Source organism: Thrips palmi, unplaced genomic scaffold (assembly GCF_012932325.1).
Source record: "Thrips palmi isolate BJ-2018 unplaced genomic scaffold, TpBJ-2018v1 HiC_scaffold_17, whole genome shotgun sequence".
In the NCBI taxonomy this organism is placed as follows: Eukaryota; Metazoa; Arthropoda; class Insecta; order Thysanoptera; family Thripidae; genus Thrips; species Thrips palmi.
This window is the reverse complement of record NW_023144626.1, coordinates 6225499-6245516: the sequence shown is the minus strand read 5'-3', so window position 1 is coordinate 6245516 and position 20018 is coordinate 6225499. Positions and strand designations below refer to the sequence as shown.

Genomic DNA, 20018 nt, shown 5'->3' with positions numbered 1-20018 from the left:
CCGTAATTTGTAACGCGTCGCGTAATCCCCTGCAGGTCCCCTCGCAAGGGTCCGGCCGGGCGGCTGGCGGCCCGCTTCAGAACAGTGCCGCTGTCGCCGCCGCGTCCTCCTCGCACTCGCGACGCGCCCCGCTGGCGTGCGAGAGGGACGCGCCACCGGCCGGGGCGGCGCGCGGGGCGGCGGCTGCGCGTGAGAGATGTCCGCCGCCATAAATCGGCCGAGATCAAGTTTCGGAAAAGTGATTTTCGGAAGGCGGTGCGGCGGGATGGACTTGGCTGGCTCGGCGCGACAAAGCGAGAGGAACGGCACGGCGTGGCACGGCGTGGCACGGCGTGGCAAGGCGCTGCAAAACGGAAAAGGAGCGGGTCAAAACTTGGCGCCCAGGAGCACACGCCAGTCGGCTGTCCGTCTCTCCACGACCGGGATGCACACCAGGAAAAAGAGGATGCCCCCTCTCCCTCTATCACACACACGCACACACACACACACACACACACACACACACACACACACACACACACACACACACACACGTCCGCGGCGGGCCGTTGGTTGCAGGGCGTGCCGGGCGTCTCGCACGGCGTGTTGGGTCGGCGCCAGGCCGTGTCGCGTCCTTTGTACGAGGCGAGCGCCTTCTTCATTTTTCATCACTCCTGATGGTGTTTTCTTGCCGCGCGTGTCTGCGCCCCGCGCTCCGCGCTGCGCAGTCTGTGGCCGCGGCGGACCGCGCTACCCGCCTGGCTGGCGGCGCTTCAATCCCCTGCCGATTTATTTCTCTCTCTCTCTCTCTCTTCTCTCTCTCTCTCTCTCTCTCTCTCTCTCTCTCTCTCTCTCTCTCTCTCTCTCTCTCTCTCTCTCTCTCTCTCTCCAGCACCTTGATACGCGCGGGCCACGTCGTGTTGCGTGCGCGCGGCAACTTCCTCTTCCTCCCCCCGGACCTCCGGGACCCTCTGCACTGCAGTTGGCCTGGCGACCGCCCCTCCCCTCCCTCCCCCTCCCCTCCCCTCCCGGGCCCAGGGCGTCCGCCCCACCCAGCAGCAGCCCAGTGCCCTACAAGGGTTCTTATATCTCCTTCGGGCCTTCGAGCCTTCGGGCCGGCGCGCCCCCTCCGTGCTGCACGTCCCCCGGGTTCAACACTCGGCGAGGCTTGGCGCCTGCACCGGTCCGCGGGGCCGCTGGGCCGCACGACGGCTTCGTCGGCGACGTCCTGCCAGCACGCGCACGGTGTGCGCCGCGCCGCCTCCAAGACCCTCCTCAGCCTTGGAGCGTGCTCATCCCTCAACGCCCCCGCCCCTGGCTTCACCCTGGCTTCGCCCCGGCGCCGCCACGCCTCGAGTACAAAGTTGGTAAACCGCTCGTGCGGCGCGGCGCGGCGGCTTGTAACCTCGCCAGGTATACACACCGTCCGGGTGAAAATATCCACGGGAGAATCTAGTTCGTCGACAAACAAAACACCTTGAAAGTTCGTCCTCGCGAGCGTGGCTCGGCGCGGCCCGCGGAATGAAGGAGGTCGGCGCCGGAGTGCTCAGATGGGCCCCGGGGCCTGGCCGGGACGCCCGGACGCCGGCAGGACGGGACTACGGGCCGCCCTCAGGGGTCACAGATCGCGTCGGATAGCTTTAGCAAGGGGATAAATCCACCCCTTCCCCTCCCCGCCCCCTGGTTATGCATGAAAGCGCCCTAATATCTGAGGACGAGATCGGAGAGGGGGAGGGGGGGGGGCGCCCGGCCCGACATGTCGACTATAAAAGTGTTGTTGTTTCCATGGAAAGAGCAATGGGTCGGCGAAGCGGCGCTCCATTGCCGCTCCCTGCTGTGCGCCCGCCGCCAGCGCCGTCGAGGCCACGGCACCACCCCGTCAGTGTGTTCGCGCGCGTGAGAGAGACAGACACACAAAGAGAGACACGCAGAGAAACACACTCAGAGCGGCAGGGATGTAGGATTCGAACACGGCGTTCGGGATATTGTATTACATGCTCTAGCTAATTCTTCCCCAGTGTCAAAAACAAATGCCCCCGCTCGTCACGCGCTGTTTCCTCGTTCCGTTTTTTCCTTTTTGTTCTTTTTTCTAAAGAGGCGCTCGGTTTACACAACCGACACGCTCTCGGCGAATTATCCGCACTCATTAAACAAGAGCCCTTGTCCCCAATTTGAGAATGAATCCGCCGTGTTCTAAACACCCCGAGGCATTTTGCGGCGTCACGTTTGCCGCTAGTCTTTTTTTTATTTTCGGCTCCCCCTCGCCCGAATAAGCTCGTAAAGGGAGGCATACACCGCGCACTCACACACGCATGCACGGGCCGCGCGCGCGCGTGTGTATACTTTTATATTTTCCCCCTAACCGACGTCATTTGTCTTGCTCGCCGTGTCCCCCAGGTCCCCCAGGGCTTGCCGTGGCGCTACCCACCGCCAGGCCACAGGCCACCAACATCGCAAATTATTATTTCAGATGCGCGCACCCAGAGCAAGCCAAGCCACAGAAAGCCACGTCAAGGGCGCGCGTTCAGCCGGAGAGTCTTTTTTGTACGAGTGTGTGGGCGTGTGTATGAGTGTCGTGTGTGTGTGTGAGCGTGTGTGTGGCGCCGACGCGTCCCGGGTTCGCGCACCCGCGGGGCCAGTGCCATAACCCCCACAATCAGGATATAATGCTCGAGAAGACCGGCATTTTTGCCGGGCTCCCCGAGACTGCCGACTGGCTGCTCGCTCTGCGGCGCCGGGTGCGAACGCTGCGACCGTTTCCTCTCCCTGAAACTAGGCAGTTGTTCGGTATGGCGCAGCCCGGCGCAGCCCGGCGCAGCCCGAGAGAAGAGAGACAGAGAGAGGAAGGGAGAGAGGTGAGTGAGTGAGAGAGAGATAGGTAGGAAGAGGGAGAGACAGGGACGCCCCATCCCCACGGCACGGCCTCCTGGCGGCACACAGATGAACCATCCGTCAAAGTCAACGAGGATGCGCGGAACCACGTGACGCAATAATGTGACCACAGCGCGGCTCGCGTGGCGGTGAGAGGTGGCGTTTGCAGGCCGGGTGTTACGCCGCCAAAAAAAGGGAAAAACAACAACAAAACATCATCATACTGACGACCAGCGGGAAAGCAGCAGCGAGCAGATAGACAATAACGCTGTGGTCAGAATGTGACGTCATCCGGCTTATACAATGGCCGGGCCGTCCAGTAGCCGCTCAAGGATAAACGGGATGGAAACGCGGAGTGGCGCGGCCGAGCGGACTCATCTCGAAAGGACCGACTCTATCAGGCATTCGAATGGGTTACTGCAAACAAAGGGCTTACTGCATGCCAGCCCTGCCAGCCCGAGCGGCGCGGCACAGTGGGCCAGAAGGCCGGTGGAGGCGGCCAAAACTCTAGACGCGTTTTGAGCCCCCGAGCCGCTAAACAGGACTCGAACCGAACGGGTGAGCCCACCAGTGGATCGCTCTCGGAACGAGGAATCCATTGCTGGGGTCACACGTTCGGTTCGAGTCCCATTCAGCGACTCTGGAGCTCAAAAAGAGTTTAGATTTTTGGCCACCTCCATCGGTCTTCTGGCCCACTGTGCACGGGGGGCCCTCGACGACGAGCGCGGTACAACGAGCACCCCGGCGAGTACCGCAGCACCGCAGCCAGCACGACGGCGAGCCGCGCAGGCGCTCCGCCAATATGCAATATGGACATTACAGAGAATGAGTTGGGAAGAAATTACGCCCTGTCTTTCTTGCGGGGCCCGTATTCCGGCCACGTAGGTACGGACCCCCCCCCCCCCCCCGCCCCCGGTCGGGCCCGCCCTCCAACGTGCCCCCCCCGGTGCGCCACTCGCCCTGGGGCCTGCAGAGGTCTTCATAAGAGAGAGAAGATGTATCAATGAGGCGCCTGTGGATCGCAGGGTAGGCAACCCGCTCGGCTCGCGCGTCGGCCGGGCTGGCCTACCCGGTGGCTCGCGGGCGCTACAGGGTTACACGGCGAGGAGGGCGGCGCACCCAGGACGAGTGGACGCCCTAACGACTGGCGGACTGGCCTGGCTTGGCCTGCCTCGAGTGGGGCAACGAGACGACGACGACGACGACGGTCTTCTTGGCGGTAACGAGCTCGCTGCACTGTTATCGTGCTGCCGCCGGGTCGGCCGGGTCTGTGTTTCCAGCGGCCGACGACACTACCCCTCGATAAATTGGAATGGAAACACGCGGACGGGCGGACGGACGGACCGACAGGCAGACAGACAGACAGACAGTCACGCACACACTCACACGGAAGAGATAAGGGGCAGCGCAAGCGGACACTGCGGGACAAAAGTGGCACGAGCAGCACAAGGCGAAAAAAGGGCATTATAGGAAAAAAGCAGAGACTTGGAGAAAGGGGAAAATTGCCATGGACTGTTGGATCCCAATCCCCTTGGCGTGTGTGTGCGTGGGTGTGTGCGAGAGAGAGAGAGAGAGAGAGAGAGAGAGAGAGAGAGAGAGAGAGAGAGAGAGAGAGAGAGAGAGAGAGAGAGAGAGAGAGGGTGTGGGTGAGTGGGTCAGGCTCTCGATAAGCTGAATAAGCTCCGAGGGTCGGTCCGGCGTGGCCGGCATGGCCCGGTAGGAGAGAGAGGGACAGGGGCAGGGGTTGCCGCTCTTCGTTCCGCTCTTGGAATTTTCCGCGCGAATCGCTCTCCTCCGCGTGTGTCCCTTCGCTCTCACTTGGCTCTTGCAGCCGTGCCGCGCCGTGCCGCGCCGTGCCGCGCAGGGCCTCGCCGCCGGAGCGAACGCCCCTCCCTTGTGTTTGTGGGTCGCAACCGGTGCCAAAAAGGAGGCGAGGGGTGACCGGACAAACGAATGGGCCGAGGCGAGGGGCGGGCAAGGGGCGGGCCCGGCGGGGGGAGGAGGAAAGGGGGGGGGAGGAGGAAAGGAAATAATACACCAGCAACTGGGACGGACGCATGCTTACCGGTCGCCGAAAGGTGCCGTGTGTGTGTGTGTGTGAGTGTGTGTGTGTGTGTGTGTGCGTGTGCGCGCGCGCGCGCACGCACACGTCTGTGTGTGTTTGTTTGTCCCCTGCGACAGTAAGTACCAGTGCGCTGTCTCTCCTCAGACTGGCTTTTGCACAAAGCCCCTAACAGGTACGCCCTGCCCTGCCCGGCCCCTCTGTTCCGCCCCACAGCGCTCGTGCGGATGCCTTTTGCAAGTTGATTCAGGTCTCGCTCGCTCGCATCACAGCTACTCCTCGATTTGTTTTCCGGATTTTGTTTCCCGATATTTTGGTCTTGCGGGGAATGTGCGTTAAGTTTCATGAGTTCGCAGCGTCCCGGTCATGCCCCGGACTTTCTGTCTTTTTTAAAAAATTGGTTCTACCTTAAAAGTGCATAATTAAATTCCGGGACCGGGGAAAAACATCAGCATGGAAAGGTTGTGTGTGTTTTCCTCGCACACACAGGATCGGATTTGGCACGTGTGTATTTTCGTATTTTCGTTGGCGACGTGAGGAATGGAAGGAATTCCGGGCGTCAATATTTACCATGCAGCCACCGCGGCAGCCGTCGACAGCCAGCCTTTGCTCTCTCTCTCCTTCTCTCTCCCTCCTGTGGCCATTGTCTCTCTCGCGCCCTCGCTCGCGCCTGTCCTGAAAGAATCTCCGTTTCCCCAGACGATATGGCTGTGTTTCTTCCTGACATCAATCACGCCGCATCGGCGGAGGGAGCGAGACGGGGCGAGCGGCGGTGGGGTCGCGGCGGGCGTGCGAGTGAGACGGGGCGAGAGGCGGTGGGGTCGCGGCGGGCGTGCGAGCGAGACGGGGCGAGAGGCGGTGGGGTCGCGGCGGGCGTGCGAGTGAGGGCACCGCGGGGATTCAAAGCAGAGGCAGCGGCGCCGGGGATAACGCGATAGGTAAAGAAAGGGTCGCCGCAGCGCGAGCTGGCGGTCGTTGTCTCTCTCGCACCTGGACGGGACGCACCATGAGTGCGAGAGAGACAGAGCGACTCGCGCGGCGCAAGCGTGGCGGCAATCACAATCACACATCCAGGCGCCACCCCGGCGGGCCGCCCGGATGTTACGGTGCCACGGAGTGCCACAGTGCGGCACTCTGAGTCCCTGACTGCTCGACGCCGAGGCGGCCGGGCCAGGCGGCCGAGCCCGGGGGGAGCCCTGGGGCGGCCTCGGGGGACTGCAGCGGCGGTGGCGGTGGCAGTGGCGTGGCAGGGCGGTCACTGATTCGTCTGCGACTCGACTGCCGCTCCTATCAGCCGGAATGCCCGCCGCGCCTCCGGGATTAGAGCCAGACCGTTATCCTCTTTGGCACCGGGAGGACCGGGAGGACCGGGAGGCGGGCTAGGGATTGCTTAATCCCCCCACCCCTCCCCCTCGCCCTCTCTGTTCCACTTTCCCTTTATGAAACACCTTGAGAATTTCAAGGGTCCGCCTCTGCGACGCCAGCGGCTTGCCCGAAAGCAGCAGCGTCTTATCGTGTGCACGCAGCGAAGGGCCACGGCGGCACGGCGGCGCCTACACTCTGTTCACTCCGTTGTTTGTGCGCCATCTGCTAAATACACGCCGCCCTACGCCTTGTTCCTTGTTCTCCGCCTTAATTTCGTATTCGTTTGTTTCGTCCTCGCTCTTTTTTGCTCTCCCTCTCTCGCTCTCGCTCCCGCCGCTGTCCTCGCGGAGAGTGTTTCGCTTTGCACCGCGCCGCCCACCAGGCAGCCAGGCACCGCGGTGCCGAGGCGCAAAGCAAGGGCCGCGCCGAGTATCACCACCCCGCCCCGCCCCGCCCCGCCCCGCCACGGTGGAGCCGCCAAATTGATTCATGCATTTAATTAGCGGGAATATGGCGCGAGCCATTAGCAAGCGGGGAAAGCGGGGAAAAGGGACGCAGTTACTTTGCGGCCGGACTGACTGAACCGAAGCGATCAAAAGCGGGGAAGCTCGGCGTTGACAGTTTGCCGCGATGTGCATCGCGACGTGTCGACCGGGCGGGGCGGTCGGGAGGGGAGAGGACACAAGTGCTGTGGTGTGCCCGGGCGTGGTCCGCCCCGCCGCCAGCGACCGCCAGCGACCGCCAGCGACCGCCAGCCCGCAGCGCATCTTCACACCCGCCTCGCTTTGATGTGGCCGCCCCGCCCCGCCCCGGCCCGCCCCGGCCCGCCCCGCCCCGCAATTGAAAGCCAGCCAAAGTCAATGGTGCTCCCGTGCAGCTTCTGTCAGACTATTGTGTCCCACTCCTCGAGCTTGTCTGTCTGATTGGCGGAGTCTTTGACTCTCTGTCTGTTTTGTCCGCGCGACAGTGTGCTCGACTGTGTGTCCGTGCCACAGTGGGTCCGTACGTCTGGATGTCGTCTGCGCCTTTTCATTAATAAAATGGAATTTGATTTTTTAGCAGATGATACCTTCACACTTGAAACATACTTAAAACTACTATACACATGAAGGTGTCAGCGTGCTTTTACTCTCGAGTCCAGAAACGAAGCGCGTATCCTAAACTATATAATAGGGGCTGGCTGCCAGGGCGGGCTGGTGCGTGTGGCTGGCTGGCTGGCAATGAGGCGCAGCCTGCGCGGAATTCGACAATCCCTCCACGGTACAGCGCCAGCGGCACCGGGCCTAAACAATGGCACCCCCTCCTCGCTCGCGACGGCCTGCCACGGACTGCGCGCAACATTGACAATCCCTCCCCGCCTGCCACGGCGCGGAATATCGCGCAACAATGCCTCCCGATTCGGCCCGGCCCGGGGCACTCGGGCCAGCTCGGGCTCGGCGGCGGGCGGTGCAGGCCACAGCTCGGCACGGCTAGTACCAAAGTACCAACACCGGCCACCTCGCTCGGGTCTATATATTTTGTTTCATACACAATTTTAATTACTATCTTTGGAATGAGCCCGCATACTACCCCGTATAGGGAAACCAAACGAGTATTAACCGAGAAATTTGAAAGGGAAAAGAAAAAATTTAACTCTACACCCCCTCCCCAGTCTTAATGGGGAGGCCTCCTGCTTTACTTCGGTGTTCGGGATGGGAACCGGTGCTATCAGGTACCTGGGGTTAATCCCGTCAGCGACCCAAGCGTTCGCCGGGGGACCCAGTAGGACCCCAAAGCTCAGGCAGCTGGGTGAGAGCACCCAGTACGAAGCTCTTTGAGGGGCGGGACGTAGAGTGAGACGACAGAGAGACAGAGAGAGACTCAGACAGAGAAGAGGTTTGGTGGGAGCTTCTTGTTTTCGTAGGGTTGGTTGTGTACCCCATGGTACCCCCACTGTCCGGCGCTCCCGTACCGAACATACAGCGTTTTAGGCCAGCTTCAAAGGACTTATCATCGCCTCCCCGACGAGTCAAGGAGGCACCACCCGCAACCACACACCGGATGGTCTGGATTGATGGATCAAATACTCCATCGCTCCAGTGCCGAGGCCAACCCGCCGAAGCGGATTGCTTTTTAGACACCCACAGCGGAGTGGCCAGGTGAATGTGACTCTGACCACTACGCTATCACGCTTGTACGTCTGGCAGCGTGTTGGACGACGGGTTTGAGTTGCACTGGGAGGAAGGCGGTCGAAAAATGTAGTGAAATGATGGGATTCGATCCCCGGATCCCGCCATCGGGATCACACGACTTTACGCTCTCGGCCACCACGGCCCATGATGAGGGGACCGGCGTGAGGTGGGTTCTTGACGCAACAGGACTCGACCGACCCGGTCAAAATTTCGCAAGAAGTTGGGGGAGTCGAACCGCCGACCCTAACATTGGGAACCGACGCCTCTACTCCCTGGACCACCACGTCCCATTCACGGAGTGGGCTCACGTTCACGGGTTTCAACCGCACTGGGTGAGGCAGTAAAATTAAATGGAAATATTTGTTAGGAGTCGAACCTCCGGCATGTGGGTCCGTTGCAAACGGCTCCGCTCGGATGGCCTCGAACCACCACCCGTAGGACAGCAAGTCGAAAAAACTTTTGTGACGCTGGTATTTGAACGCCGGCCTGCGGTAACTCGATCCCACGTCTCTAACCTCTCGGCTATCACAGCAGTTGTGAAACGCGACGGATCATCTGCTTTCATTAACGTTCGTTGAATGAGATTTTTTTATTCTCCAGTCTGTCTATTTGTCTGGGTGTCTGTCTGTCTGTCTGTCTGTCTGTCTGTCTGTCTGTCTGTCTGTCTGTCAGTCTGTCTGTCTGTCTGTCTGTCAGTCTGTCTGTCTGTCTGTCTGTCTGTCTGTCTGAGAGTCTGAGTGTCTGTCTGCCGTCGGTGTCCCCGTCTGCGACCGTCGATTCGCCAGCGTGGCCCCTAAGTCCCGGGCAAGCCGAGGGGCAAGCCCTTTCATTGGCCCCTCCCCTCCCCCTCCCCTTCCCCTGTCATCTTGCCGCTGACTGGCCGCCTCCGCGCCACAATCCACCGCCTAAGCCCGCCATGCCTCGTCGCCCGGGAAAAGACTGCAGCAACAAACACCATTACGTGGCAGACAGACAGATAGACGGACAGGCAGGCAGGCAGACGGACGGACAGACACAGACAGACAGACAGACTGCGGCCCCAACATTACCTCGGGCCACAACTTGGAGGAGGCCCTCCACATGGCGTCGGCGCGCGCGAGAGACGGCGAGAGACGGCGAGAGACCCCCCGCCGGGGCCCCGACGGGGACGATGACGGAGGGGCGACGCTCGTGATCGCTCTTTGTCACACATCATATGTCGCCGGAGATGTCGGGCAGCCGGGCCGGCACGTAGGAGCCATAGCCTACAACTTAAACGGGCGGAGGGGCTGCGGGGGGAGGGGCAGGGGGAGAGGGGAGAGGGGGAGGGGCGCACGTGACCGCCGTGCCGTATTCGCAGGAAGGGCTCCAAGTGACCGAAGTGACCGAAGTGACCGCAGCGCCGTCATCTGCGGCTTCCTCTCTCCTTTTCGTTCCTTTTCTCGCGTGAACTTATTTACGGGGAAAGTAGAGATTTCCTCCACCGCCGTCCCTCTCTCTCTCTCTCTCTCTCTCTCTCTCTCTCTCTCTCTCTCTTCTCTCTCTCTCTCTCTCTCTCTCTCTCTCTCTCCACGCGCAAAAAAACATAATAATATGAAAATAATTAATTTCTCATGAGAAATGACGACGCATTCTCTGCTGAATATTCAAGCAGCGCCGAAACCGCAGACTTGCGACCTTCCCAGGCTGCGAGGCTGCGAGGCTGCGACATTCAAATGCCACCCTCTGCCCGTCACCGCTCCGCTCTGCTCCCACGCGCCGACCGCGGCCCACCACGGGCACCCACAGTGGTCGCACAAAAAGCAACTCGCGGACACCCGCGACGCAGTCAGTTAGGAGCACGCCCCAGCAGTCAAAGGGCCGTGGGTTCAAATCCCGACCTTTTTCTAATCTTCTTCATCTCTTTCAACTCTTTTCCTCCCCAGCATTTTATATTCGGATGATAATGATCTTTGTTCCCGGGCAGCGAAGCGTTGCCGCTGGAGTTCTTCGGGCATCCTCAGGTGGGGCGTTGGGGCCCGGTAGGCCCGCTCCATTAGTGCTGGACCGCCCCCCTCCCCCCCCCCTCCCCCACCCACTTTCACTCTTAACGCGCAACTCCGGCTTGTCCCGGGGGATGCCATTACACCACGGCGGCCGAGTCGGCCGAGTGGACTTGTAAAAACTTAAACGGCCACAATTATTGCCGTGCATCCGCCTGGCTTAGCCACGCCGTGCCAGGCCGTGCGGACTACATTGATTTCCCCCGCGTGTACTAGTCCGCTAGGCCGCTAGGCCGCCGATAATGCGCGGCCTAAGCCGTGACAGACAGGCACGGCGACGTGGCCGTCGACGCGGTGACCAGCATTGACGGCCTCGTGGCCTCGCGGTCAGCGGGGAGCTCTGCCACCACCAGCCCGACGGCCGCCAGCTGTTTGGAGCCAGTTCGCACCACTCAGACCGTGCCAAAAAGAAAAAAAAACCACGTAAAAGAAAAAAATGGTGGGATTCGAACACCGGTTTCTGATGCTCGAAATCAACGCGTTTACGCTCTCGGCCACGCCGTTTTCCAGCATTCAACCGTTGAAGCGGGGCTGACGACGCGGCCGCCTCCCCGCGTTTCCAGCTTCCAGGCCGGTGCGTGCGGGCCGCTCGGGCCGCTCCCTTAAGTGGCCTGGAGGGGGAGACACAGTGGCAGTCAGGGCCAGGGTCGCCGAGTTGATTACACCGTGAGGGGCCGCGGCAGAAGGGGGAGGGGGAGGAGGGGAGGGGGTGATATCACAGTGGGGGCGCAGGGAAATGGCCGTGTGAGTGGCTGAGCCCAAAACGCCACCGACTGTATATTAATTTCCCACGCATCAATGGGCCGATAATTACGGGCCGGAAACGTAGCGGCCCCTCCCCCTCCCCTCCCCCTCCCCTCCCCCCCCCTCCCCCGGCCCTACCCGCGGCCCCCTAGGCGTTTACCGCGTAAATGGGCAGCGACGCGGGGCCATGGCGGCCGTTGTACCGCCGACAGGGCCTGCTTAATGTGCAGCGGGAAGCCTTTACGCCTCCCCGGAGGCCGTGGGCGCGGACGTGCCGCGGCTGACAGCGACAACGACGGTGACCCCACAGGGCCACGCAGGGCCACGCAGGGCCACGCAGGGCCACGCAGGGCCCGCAGCCACGCAGGGCACGCAGGGCCACGCAGGGCCACGCAGGGCCACGCAGGGCCACGCAGGGCCACGCAGGGCCACGCAGGGCACGCACACGCAGGGCCACGCAGGGCCACGCAGGGCCACGCAGGGCCACGCAGGGCCACGCAGGGCCACGCAGCCACCGCAGGGCCGCGCAGGGCGGCACGACAGGGCCACGCAGGGCCACGCAGGGCCACGCAGGGCCACGCAGGGCCACGCAGGGCAGCAGGGCACGCAGGGCACAGCCAGCAGGCCACGCAGGGCCACGCAGGGCCACGCAGGGCCACGCAGGCACGCAGGGCCACGCAGGTGCCACGCAGGGCACGCAGGGCCACGCAGGGCCACGCAGGGCCACGCAGGCCACGCAGGGCCACGCAGGGCCACGCAGGGCACGCAGGGCCACGCAGGGCCACGCAGGGCCACGCAGGGCCCCGCAGGGCCACGCAGGGCCACGCAGGGCCACGCAGGGCCACGCAGGGCCACGCAGGGCCACGCAGGGCCACGCAGGGCCACGCAGGGCCACGCAGGGCCACGCAGGGCCACGCAGGGCCACGCAGGGCCACGCAGGGCCACGCAGGGCCACGCAGGGCCACGCAGGGCCCCGCAGGGCCAGCAGGGCCACGCAGGGCACGCGGGCCCCGCAGGGCCACGCAGGGGCCCCGCAGGGCCCGCAGGGCCACGCAGGGGCCCCGCAGGGCACGCAGGGCCAGCGGGCCACGCAGGGCCACGCAGGCCACGCAGGGGCCCCGCAGGGCCACGCAGGGCCCCGCAGGGCCCCGCGGGCCACGCAGGCCACGCAGGGCCAGCGGGCCACGAGGGCCACGCAGGGGCCCCGCAGGGCACGAGGGCCACCGGGGACGCAGGGCCACGCAGGGCCACGCAGGGCCACGCAGGGCCACGCAGGGCCACGCAGGGCCACGCAGGGCCACGCAGGGCCACGCAGGGCCACGCAGCCGGGTGCCGTCTCGGGTGGCGGCAAGACAGTAACTCGGAATGCCGCAATTCAGGAGTCGTCAGGGGGGCGGCGACAAGCAGAGCGACAAGCTCCACACGCCGACAGGGCCGTCAAGGTGCCACAGTGTTGCACCGAGCACCGTGCTCGCACCTGCACTGTGCAACAGTGCACCGGAACGGGCCTGGCAGGCGGACAGTCACCGGCAGACACCGATAGACACGGTTGAGAAGGTGGAACCACGGGAAGCGCCTGCGGCAGTCGAGGGAGGCATCCCGGTGGTCATGTCTGCGCGGCGGGATGGCCTACCCTCGTCTTCGCAGGCGGTCTCGAAGGTTTCCACAACCGCATTTGTTCCGTTGGGAGCTCACGCTGGCTCGTTGATGCCATCGTGGTTTCGGTCCGAGTGTCATTTAAGACCAACAACCAGAATGCTCAAAGGTCTGAACTTGACAGCCAGCCCACGCACCGCCCGATATTGCACGCGCCAAAGGGGCGGCGGTAAAACAGTCAAAGTTTCGTCCCGTCTCTCTCTCCCCCTCTTGCACTGGCCGCGGCGAGGTCGCCGCGAATGCGCGCGCTGACCCGCACCATCCCGGACCGAATCTCGGCTCTCGTAGGGCATTCCTTGGCCCGGGGCGTCGTCGCGAATATCGAGCCTCCTGCCTCGTATCCAATATATGTGGGCCCGCCCCGCCCCGCCCCCATCCTTGCCAGGGCGCGGGCCGCACTTTGGCCGCTTGCCTCTTCGAGTCTTCGCTCGCGGCCTCGCAGATCCCGGGCCGGATTGGTCCCGGGCCGAGCAAACAGGGAGGTCGCGGCAGTAAAGGCGGCCCGGAGCCCGGTCTGCAACAACTCGCTGGAGGCAGAGGGCGCGCGGCCGGCAGGGAGCACGGCGGGGAGGACGGCGGGGAGGACGCGGAGGCACGGAGGGCCAAACGGCGCCAGGTAATACAGCACCGCGGTTGTGCAATCAACATCCAACATCAACATGCCATCAACCCTGAGGGCCGGCCTGCCGTCCGCCGCGCCACGTCCGCACTCCGCACAGCGAGCCGCACAGCGAGCCGCACAGCGGGGAGGCGCGGCGCCACGACCCGGCTGGCCCCCCGCGCGCGCATTAAATGTGCACCATCCCGACACAACGGGGGGGGGGGGGGGGGGGAGTCTGCGTCCACAAAACGAAGCAACATGCACTTTCCGCGCGAGGATTGCAGCGTGCTTCATTGCGTATTCCGTTCGACAAAAAAATGCGACCTGGGTTTTGTTTGATCCCGCGGGTTTTAAAAATAATCCACTCGTACCTTCTGAGCTGGCGCTTGGACAGGATGAGCACCATGAGGGCGAAGTTGGCGGCCATGCCGAGCGAGCCGAGGCAGAAGATGATGGCGGCCTCGGTGGTGCCGCCGGGGTGGCACTGGAAGGCGGGCGACGAGCTGATAGACACGTTGCCCGAGCCCAGGCCGCCGCTGCCCAGCCGGAGGTTGGCGCCGATCATGACGGCGGGGCCTGCAATGTAAGGGGGAACAGTCAGTCGGGCTACTTGGCGGCCTGCTGGGCCTGCTGCGTCGTCGTGGAGTTTGTAAAGGCCGAGGACTCGCCGCACAGTGGGCCAGAAGACCGGTGGCGGCGGCCGAAACTCTAGACGCTTTTCGAGCTCCAGAGTCGCTAAATGGGACTCGAACCGGACGTGTGACCCCACCAATGGATTCCTCGTTCGGAGAGCAATCCATTGGTGGGGTCACACGTTCGGTTCGAGCCCCATTTAGCGACGCTGGAGCTCAAAACGCGTCTAGAGTTTTGGCCGCCGCCACCGGTCTTCTGGCCCACTGTGCGCCGTCGTCCACACCACGCTCGCCATAACCCCCGAGCGTGATGACGCTCAGTGAACGGGGATTAGTCCACTAGGCCATAATATCGTGTATCGGCGACCCTGCCGGCTGCTCGGGGGTGGGGATTTAGGACAAGGGAATTCTAAGGGGAATTACTGGTCGTCTTGGTCGCCCTGCGGCTTGGCGGGCTTGGCCACCGGATTGACCCCACCCCCACCCCTCCCCGAAGTGGGTCCCCAGGGGTTCAAATCGAGCGGGGCGCCGCCGCGACTGTCTGTCTGCTGGCGCAGGCGGTACACTCACTGCCAAAGAGAGGAACCATGGTTCGATACATCGATATTCGTGATGCACTATCAGCCAAAAACAGGTACCATTTTGGTTCGATACATCGATACCCGTGGTACACTGCTAAAAAAGAGGTGGTTCGATACATCGATATCGGTCCGGATGACCCTGTCGCCTCCATTTGCGAGCACTCCGTTTCACTGCGCAGCTCTGCGGCCGAACCGCCGCCAGGCTGCGGCTTTTGCGAATAAACGGACTGCCGCTGCGTGCGGACGCGAACGCGGTGCGGTCCCAGTGGAGTCACTTCCAAAAAGAAAAAAAGAAAAGAAAATGGAGCAAAAGTGTCGCACGGGTTCCACGAACCGAACACCTGCATAGAGTGCGGGAGCCACACTGCAGCACAATAAAGCCTTTTTTGCTCTTTGAACACCGCGTCGTTGCCAGCCTAGCACCCCACCGCCGCATGGAAGGCCGCCCAGACAACACCGTGTTGTTGTTGTTGTTGCTGTTGTTGTCGCGCTCGTGTTGTTTGTTTTTCTTTCCGGCGACTGTCACCATAATTTCTGGGCCCTGGTGTGTAATCTGACAAAATGGCTCATAGCGCGCGGGGCGGCGCGACACTGTGTGTTGCGACACTGTGTGTGTGGCGAGGCCAGGCAAGGCCTGATTGTGCCGATCATTTGGCCAGCCGATACGTCCTCCAGCAAGGTATTGAATGAATAAAACACGAGGCGCGCCCTGTGTGTCTGTGTGTGTGTGTGTGATACTGAAAGAGAGTGTGATTGTGTGTGTGCGTCACCGAAAGCTGCCCCCAACGTAGTGTGGCCGGGATTCATCCGATGCGATCGGACCAACAAAGGCGCGACACGCCTGTAATTAAAAGCAAACAGAATACGGAATGCCCCGTGCAGGTGTCGCATCGCCTGTCTCTCTCGCTCTCGCGCACTCACGGGGCGTCCCGTAAGGGGGCGAGAGAGACGGAGATAGCAGGGGGGCGGCGCGGGGTGCTGACGGAGTGTTAATGAAGGCGGCCGAACTTTGCAAGTAATAGGGCGCCGCACTGATTGAGGACGGAGAAGTAAACCAAGTCGCCGCCGCGCTGCCTGCCTGCCTGCCTGCCTGCCTGTCCCCAGGGGCCGTATCACACTGGCTCGTCCCGGTGCAAAAAAAGAACGCGATCAGTGTGGAAAAAAGAAGAAGCTACGAGCTCGTTTTGTTGTCGCCCCACACCGCAACGCCGCCTGGCCTATTTCGCATAACTTGCCGGCGCGGCCGAGTTAGTTAGGGCACCGAGGTCTGGCGCCCGGGGCGCGGGTTCGACTCCCGGCGACACTAATTACTTTTACTTGGGCCCGGCGGCCCGGCGGCCCTGCGGCCCCGCGGCGCGACACCGCCGCCCCCGGGGCGCCCTTGGCATATTGAATTGTTTGCCTGGCAGGCCTCCCCTCGCCCTTCGCCCTCCGCGCTGGACGGAGATCTCTTCGTCCGACCTGCCGTGCCTGCCGTGCCCCCAGCTGATTAGCGTGAAATTAATTTCGCGATTAATCGCATCCAGACCTGTTCATCCCTCGCGGGGCCTGGCCGGCCTAGGCCTGGCTGCTTGCCGCAGAGCCGAAGATGGGGAGGCGCAAACAATCCCCCCCCCAACCCCCCAGCCCGCCCCCGTTTCAACACTTCCCAATCCGGGGTCCGTTTGCTCCGGCCTCCCCGGCCTCCACTCCATTAGGCATCTACACTGCCAAGTCGTTATCTGTCGTCACGCCGTCATCTTTCCGACTGCAAGTTTCACGCGTTACGGCGAGCAAACGACCAACAAAAACAACAACCAAAGCAATAACTCTCAAGTGGCATCGAACCCGTGACCTCCAGCTTCGCTCACCGGTGCGCCAGCGCGCTCGGCTGCTGAGCCGTACGTGTCACGCCGCCGCCCAGGCGAGACGCCTTGATCGAGGCGCAAGGATGTTGATAGTCTGACACGCCCCTCATGGGAATACAAGGTGTGCGGGTGATTTATAGCCGTCGGCGGCCCGAATCCCCCGCATCCGCGTTTTGTGCCGTCCCTGCATATTTTCCAGGCGAGGCGTCCGGGGCGCCATGCGGGGCGCGGGGCCGTGGGGGCGCGGGGGCCGCGGGGGGCGCGGGGGCTCAGGGGAGGCTCATCCCGGCTCTGCGAGGACCTTAGCTTCTCGCCAAAGACTGTCTCACGTCGTGCCGTTTTTTTTTTATTTTTCAAAACTTTCTGTTACTTTTTTTTTTTTTGAGGAGGAAGTATACTTGTAAAGAAACCATTGAAAACACTGCAGTGTGGGTGCGGCGTTGCGTGGCGTGGCGCGGCGGGGCGCGGCGGGGCGCGGCGGGGCGCGGCGGGGCGCGGCGGGGCGCGGCGGGGCGTTCCTAACGCAGTGCGGCGGGCCGTGGCGCGGCGACTTCACGCTCGCTTGGACGGCAAGCCCGAGGGCCATGGACCCGGCCCAGCCAAGCCCGGGGCGCGGAGATGCAGTCACACTGCCTCAGCACCACACCGGATGGGAGGTTCAGTTTCGCAGCTCCAGCAACTTGGATGAAAGTTGTTTATGAAATCCAACGCTTGGCCGGCCCACCCGGAGTTTGCACCCCTGCAGGGCCCTGCTGTGGCTCTCCATGCTCTGCGGCGATCCTCGCTCGCTGCGTGCCTCGGCGCCGCGGCCTTATTGTTTCCAATCTTGTTCATTTCTGTCGCCAGCGCGCTGCAGCGCCGCCATCCCGCGGGCCGGCCAGCGGACCGGGCGGCGCGGGCGGCCCGCCACAAAGGAAACTTGTATCCCCCGCACCGGCGGGGCCGGCGGGGCCGGCGGGGCCCCCACCCCACGCCATGCTCCCTCCTCTGCCTCCACGCTGCGAACCGTGAGATCTAGCCGATCCCGAAACCAGGACCAAGTTATTGCGCCAGTGAATCGCCCCGGAGTTTCAATCTGCTCTTCCAAGCAAGCGGGCCGCCCAGCCAGGCAGACAGGCAGCCAGGCAGACAGGCAGCCAGGCAGCCAGGCAGGCAACCAGCGCCGCCTTGGACGCGACTTTGGCTGCGACTCCGTTGCTCCGGGCGAGGCCTCCAATGCAAAACACGACACGCGTAGAGTTCCGCCGCACTTGAACGCAACAACAAACAACAACAATAACATGCACCGCGATTCGCTGGCTTTGGTGTTGCGCTCTGGGCTCGTCTCGTCGCCAGGACTCCGGGGGTCTCGGAAGCGCCGGCGAGGTGTCCTCCAGCTCTGTCCCCGCGGCCCGGGCCAGCGTTGGGGCCACAGTCCCGGGCCAGCCAGACCCTGGGGACGAGAAGGCGGGCAAAAGAAGATATTGGTGGGGAGGGGGGGGGGGGGGGGCGCACGTGGATCAGCACGGCAGCATCTGGCGCTCGCAGCTGCCGCATCTGATGACTAACGCTGGAGAAATGTTTCCTTGGTTCGTCATTTCCTCCCTCTTCTTCGCACTAGCAGCCTGCCTGCCTGCCCGCTGGCCCCCCAGGACTTCGAGAAGTCAGCTCCGCGCCGCTTTGCGCTCAGAACGATCAGCGGGAAGAATTATTGCGAGGCGCTTCGAGTGGAGTGTCTGTCGCGCTGATGGGTGCCTCCAATTATTGGGAACGGAACGAGGACGGTTGGTGGAAGTGCACTGTTAGTGGCTCTGAAGGTAGCGTATTAAGGGAGAGTACTCACGGCAGTTTCCCGAGTTCAAATACTTTAATAAAAACAGCCATTTCCGCTCAATGAATCAAAATTTGTTTTCGTCTTTGAGTGTCGAAAATTGAGCGACTGGGGCCGCGAGGACGGGGCAACGACTGACGCCTTCATCAGTGGAGTGGCAAAACCCTCGGGCCGCCCCACTCTTGAAGCGGCCGGGATTTTAATTGCAGCTTCTGCAGGGGCCAACTACCCGCCGCCACCAACGGTAGCGCAGCGCAGCCGACGATTATACGTTCGACAAAGCAAGCCCCCCCCCCTCTTCCCTCTGTCTCCCTCGCGCTCCTGGGTGGCATGGAGAGAGAGCGAGAGAGAGAGAGAGAGAGGGGAGAGAGAGAGAGAGAGAGAGAGAGAGAGAGAGAGAGAGAGAGAGAGAGAGAGAGAGAGAGAGCGGCGAAGCCCTGCTCGGAATCAGCCCGCTGGAGGGCGAGGAGGGGCTGGAAAACACTAACGAAAGGCAGGGGAGGGGGAGGAAATAGGCTTCTCCACACGCCCCGGCTAAATCCCAGCTTATTCTGATCCACTGGGCACCTCGACTCGCCCAGCGCGCCTTGACTCGGCTTGCGACGCGACAGCAGCCGTATCGGCGCCCCGTAGATAACGCTGCCGTATTCCACGCACGACAAACAAAACAAAAAGGAGGAGGAGAGAGAAAAAAAAATCAAGTCAACAGAATGAAACAGGGTTCCATCTTCTTCTTGGCGGCGTCGCGTCGGCGCTGCCGGTATCCACGAACTCGATTCTGCACTCAACGTAGCGCGCGTCAATTTGAATACAAGGAGGGGCGGTGCTGCCGCGCCGCCGCCCGTCCCGATCCCCCCCCCCCCATGCATCCTTCGTGCACTTCATGTCCGCCTCCCCCTCCCCTCCGCCGCCCGACAGCGCACTGGACTGCAGTCCGGCTGACCCGCCTCGTCGCTCGGCCCGCTCGGATTCAGCGCACAGATATAGTACATCCCCTGCAACTTTGCCCCGGCTCCGCCAGGCTCCAGCCAGGCTCAGCTGGGCAGCCGGGACGTGCCAAACCGAAATGGCGCGGCCGGCGCTTCGCCCCACCACCAGAAAGAGAATTTTATATTATCTGAAATGTATCCTTCCTCTTCTGCTGCCCTTGCCCTCCACTCCGGCCGGCCTCTCGCTGCCTCTCAGGCTTCAGGCTCCTCCCCGCCGTGCGGCGTGCACTCTCTGGCCCGACCGACCGACGCCGCCAAACTGAAAAAGTTTCCATCCGATGCGCGACGCGCCCCGACCGCCCTGACCCGCACGCAGCCACTCTCATCGATTCGGACCGGACGGTGTTTTCCCGAACCACGCAAGGTCGCAGCACTTTTAGTTTTGGTCCAGGGTGGAGTATTGGTTGTGCATGTGGTCTTTTCGACCTCCCTTTTCTCCTCCGGACGACGCACCGTACAGTGAATCAATACACAACTGAAACTATCTTTCAGAGAAAGACACGCTTAAAAGGCTAGCCAAACAAAGTAAAGAAGACAGTTTTTTCTCGTCAAGCACTGTGTACTTCTACTTGGCCTGTGTCGTGTAATGAAGTGCAGCCACTGCGCTGGTGAGTGATGTGGGGCCGGGGGGGGGGGGGGGGTCCAGGACTCTACATGGGACACAGAGGCAGACATCAATCACTCCAGAC

The 20018-nt window shown here is 62.5% G+C and overlaps 1 protein-coding gene across 1 annotated transcript in view; it reads right to left on the bottom strand.

The window, feature by feature from the left end:
• The window catches only part of LOC117643972, a 62325-nt gene that overhangs the window by 16774 nt on the left and 25533 nt on the right, over positions 1–20018 (bottom strand). The window contains exon 2 of the mRNA XM_034383159.1: positions 13842–14046. Within this exon, the coding sequence (XP_034239050.1) occupies positions 13842–14046 (205 nt within the window). The remainder of the gene's footprint in view (positions 1–13841; positions 14047–20018) is intronic.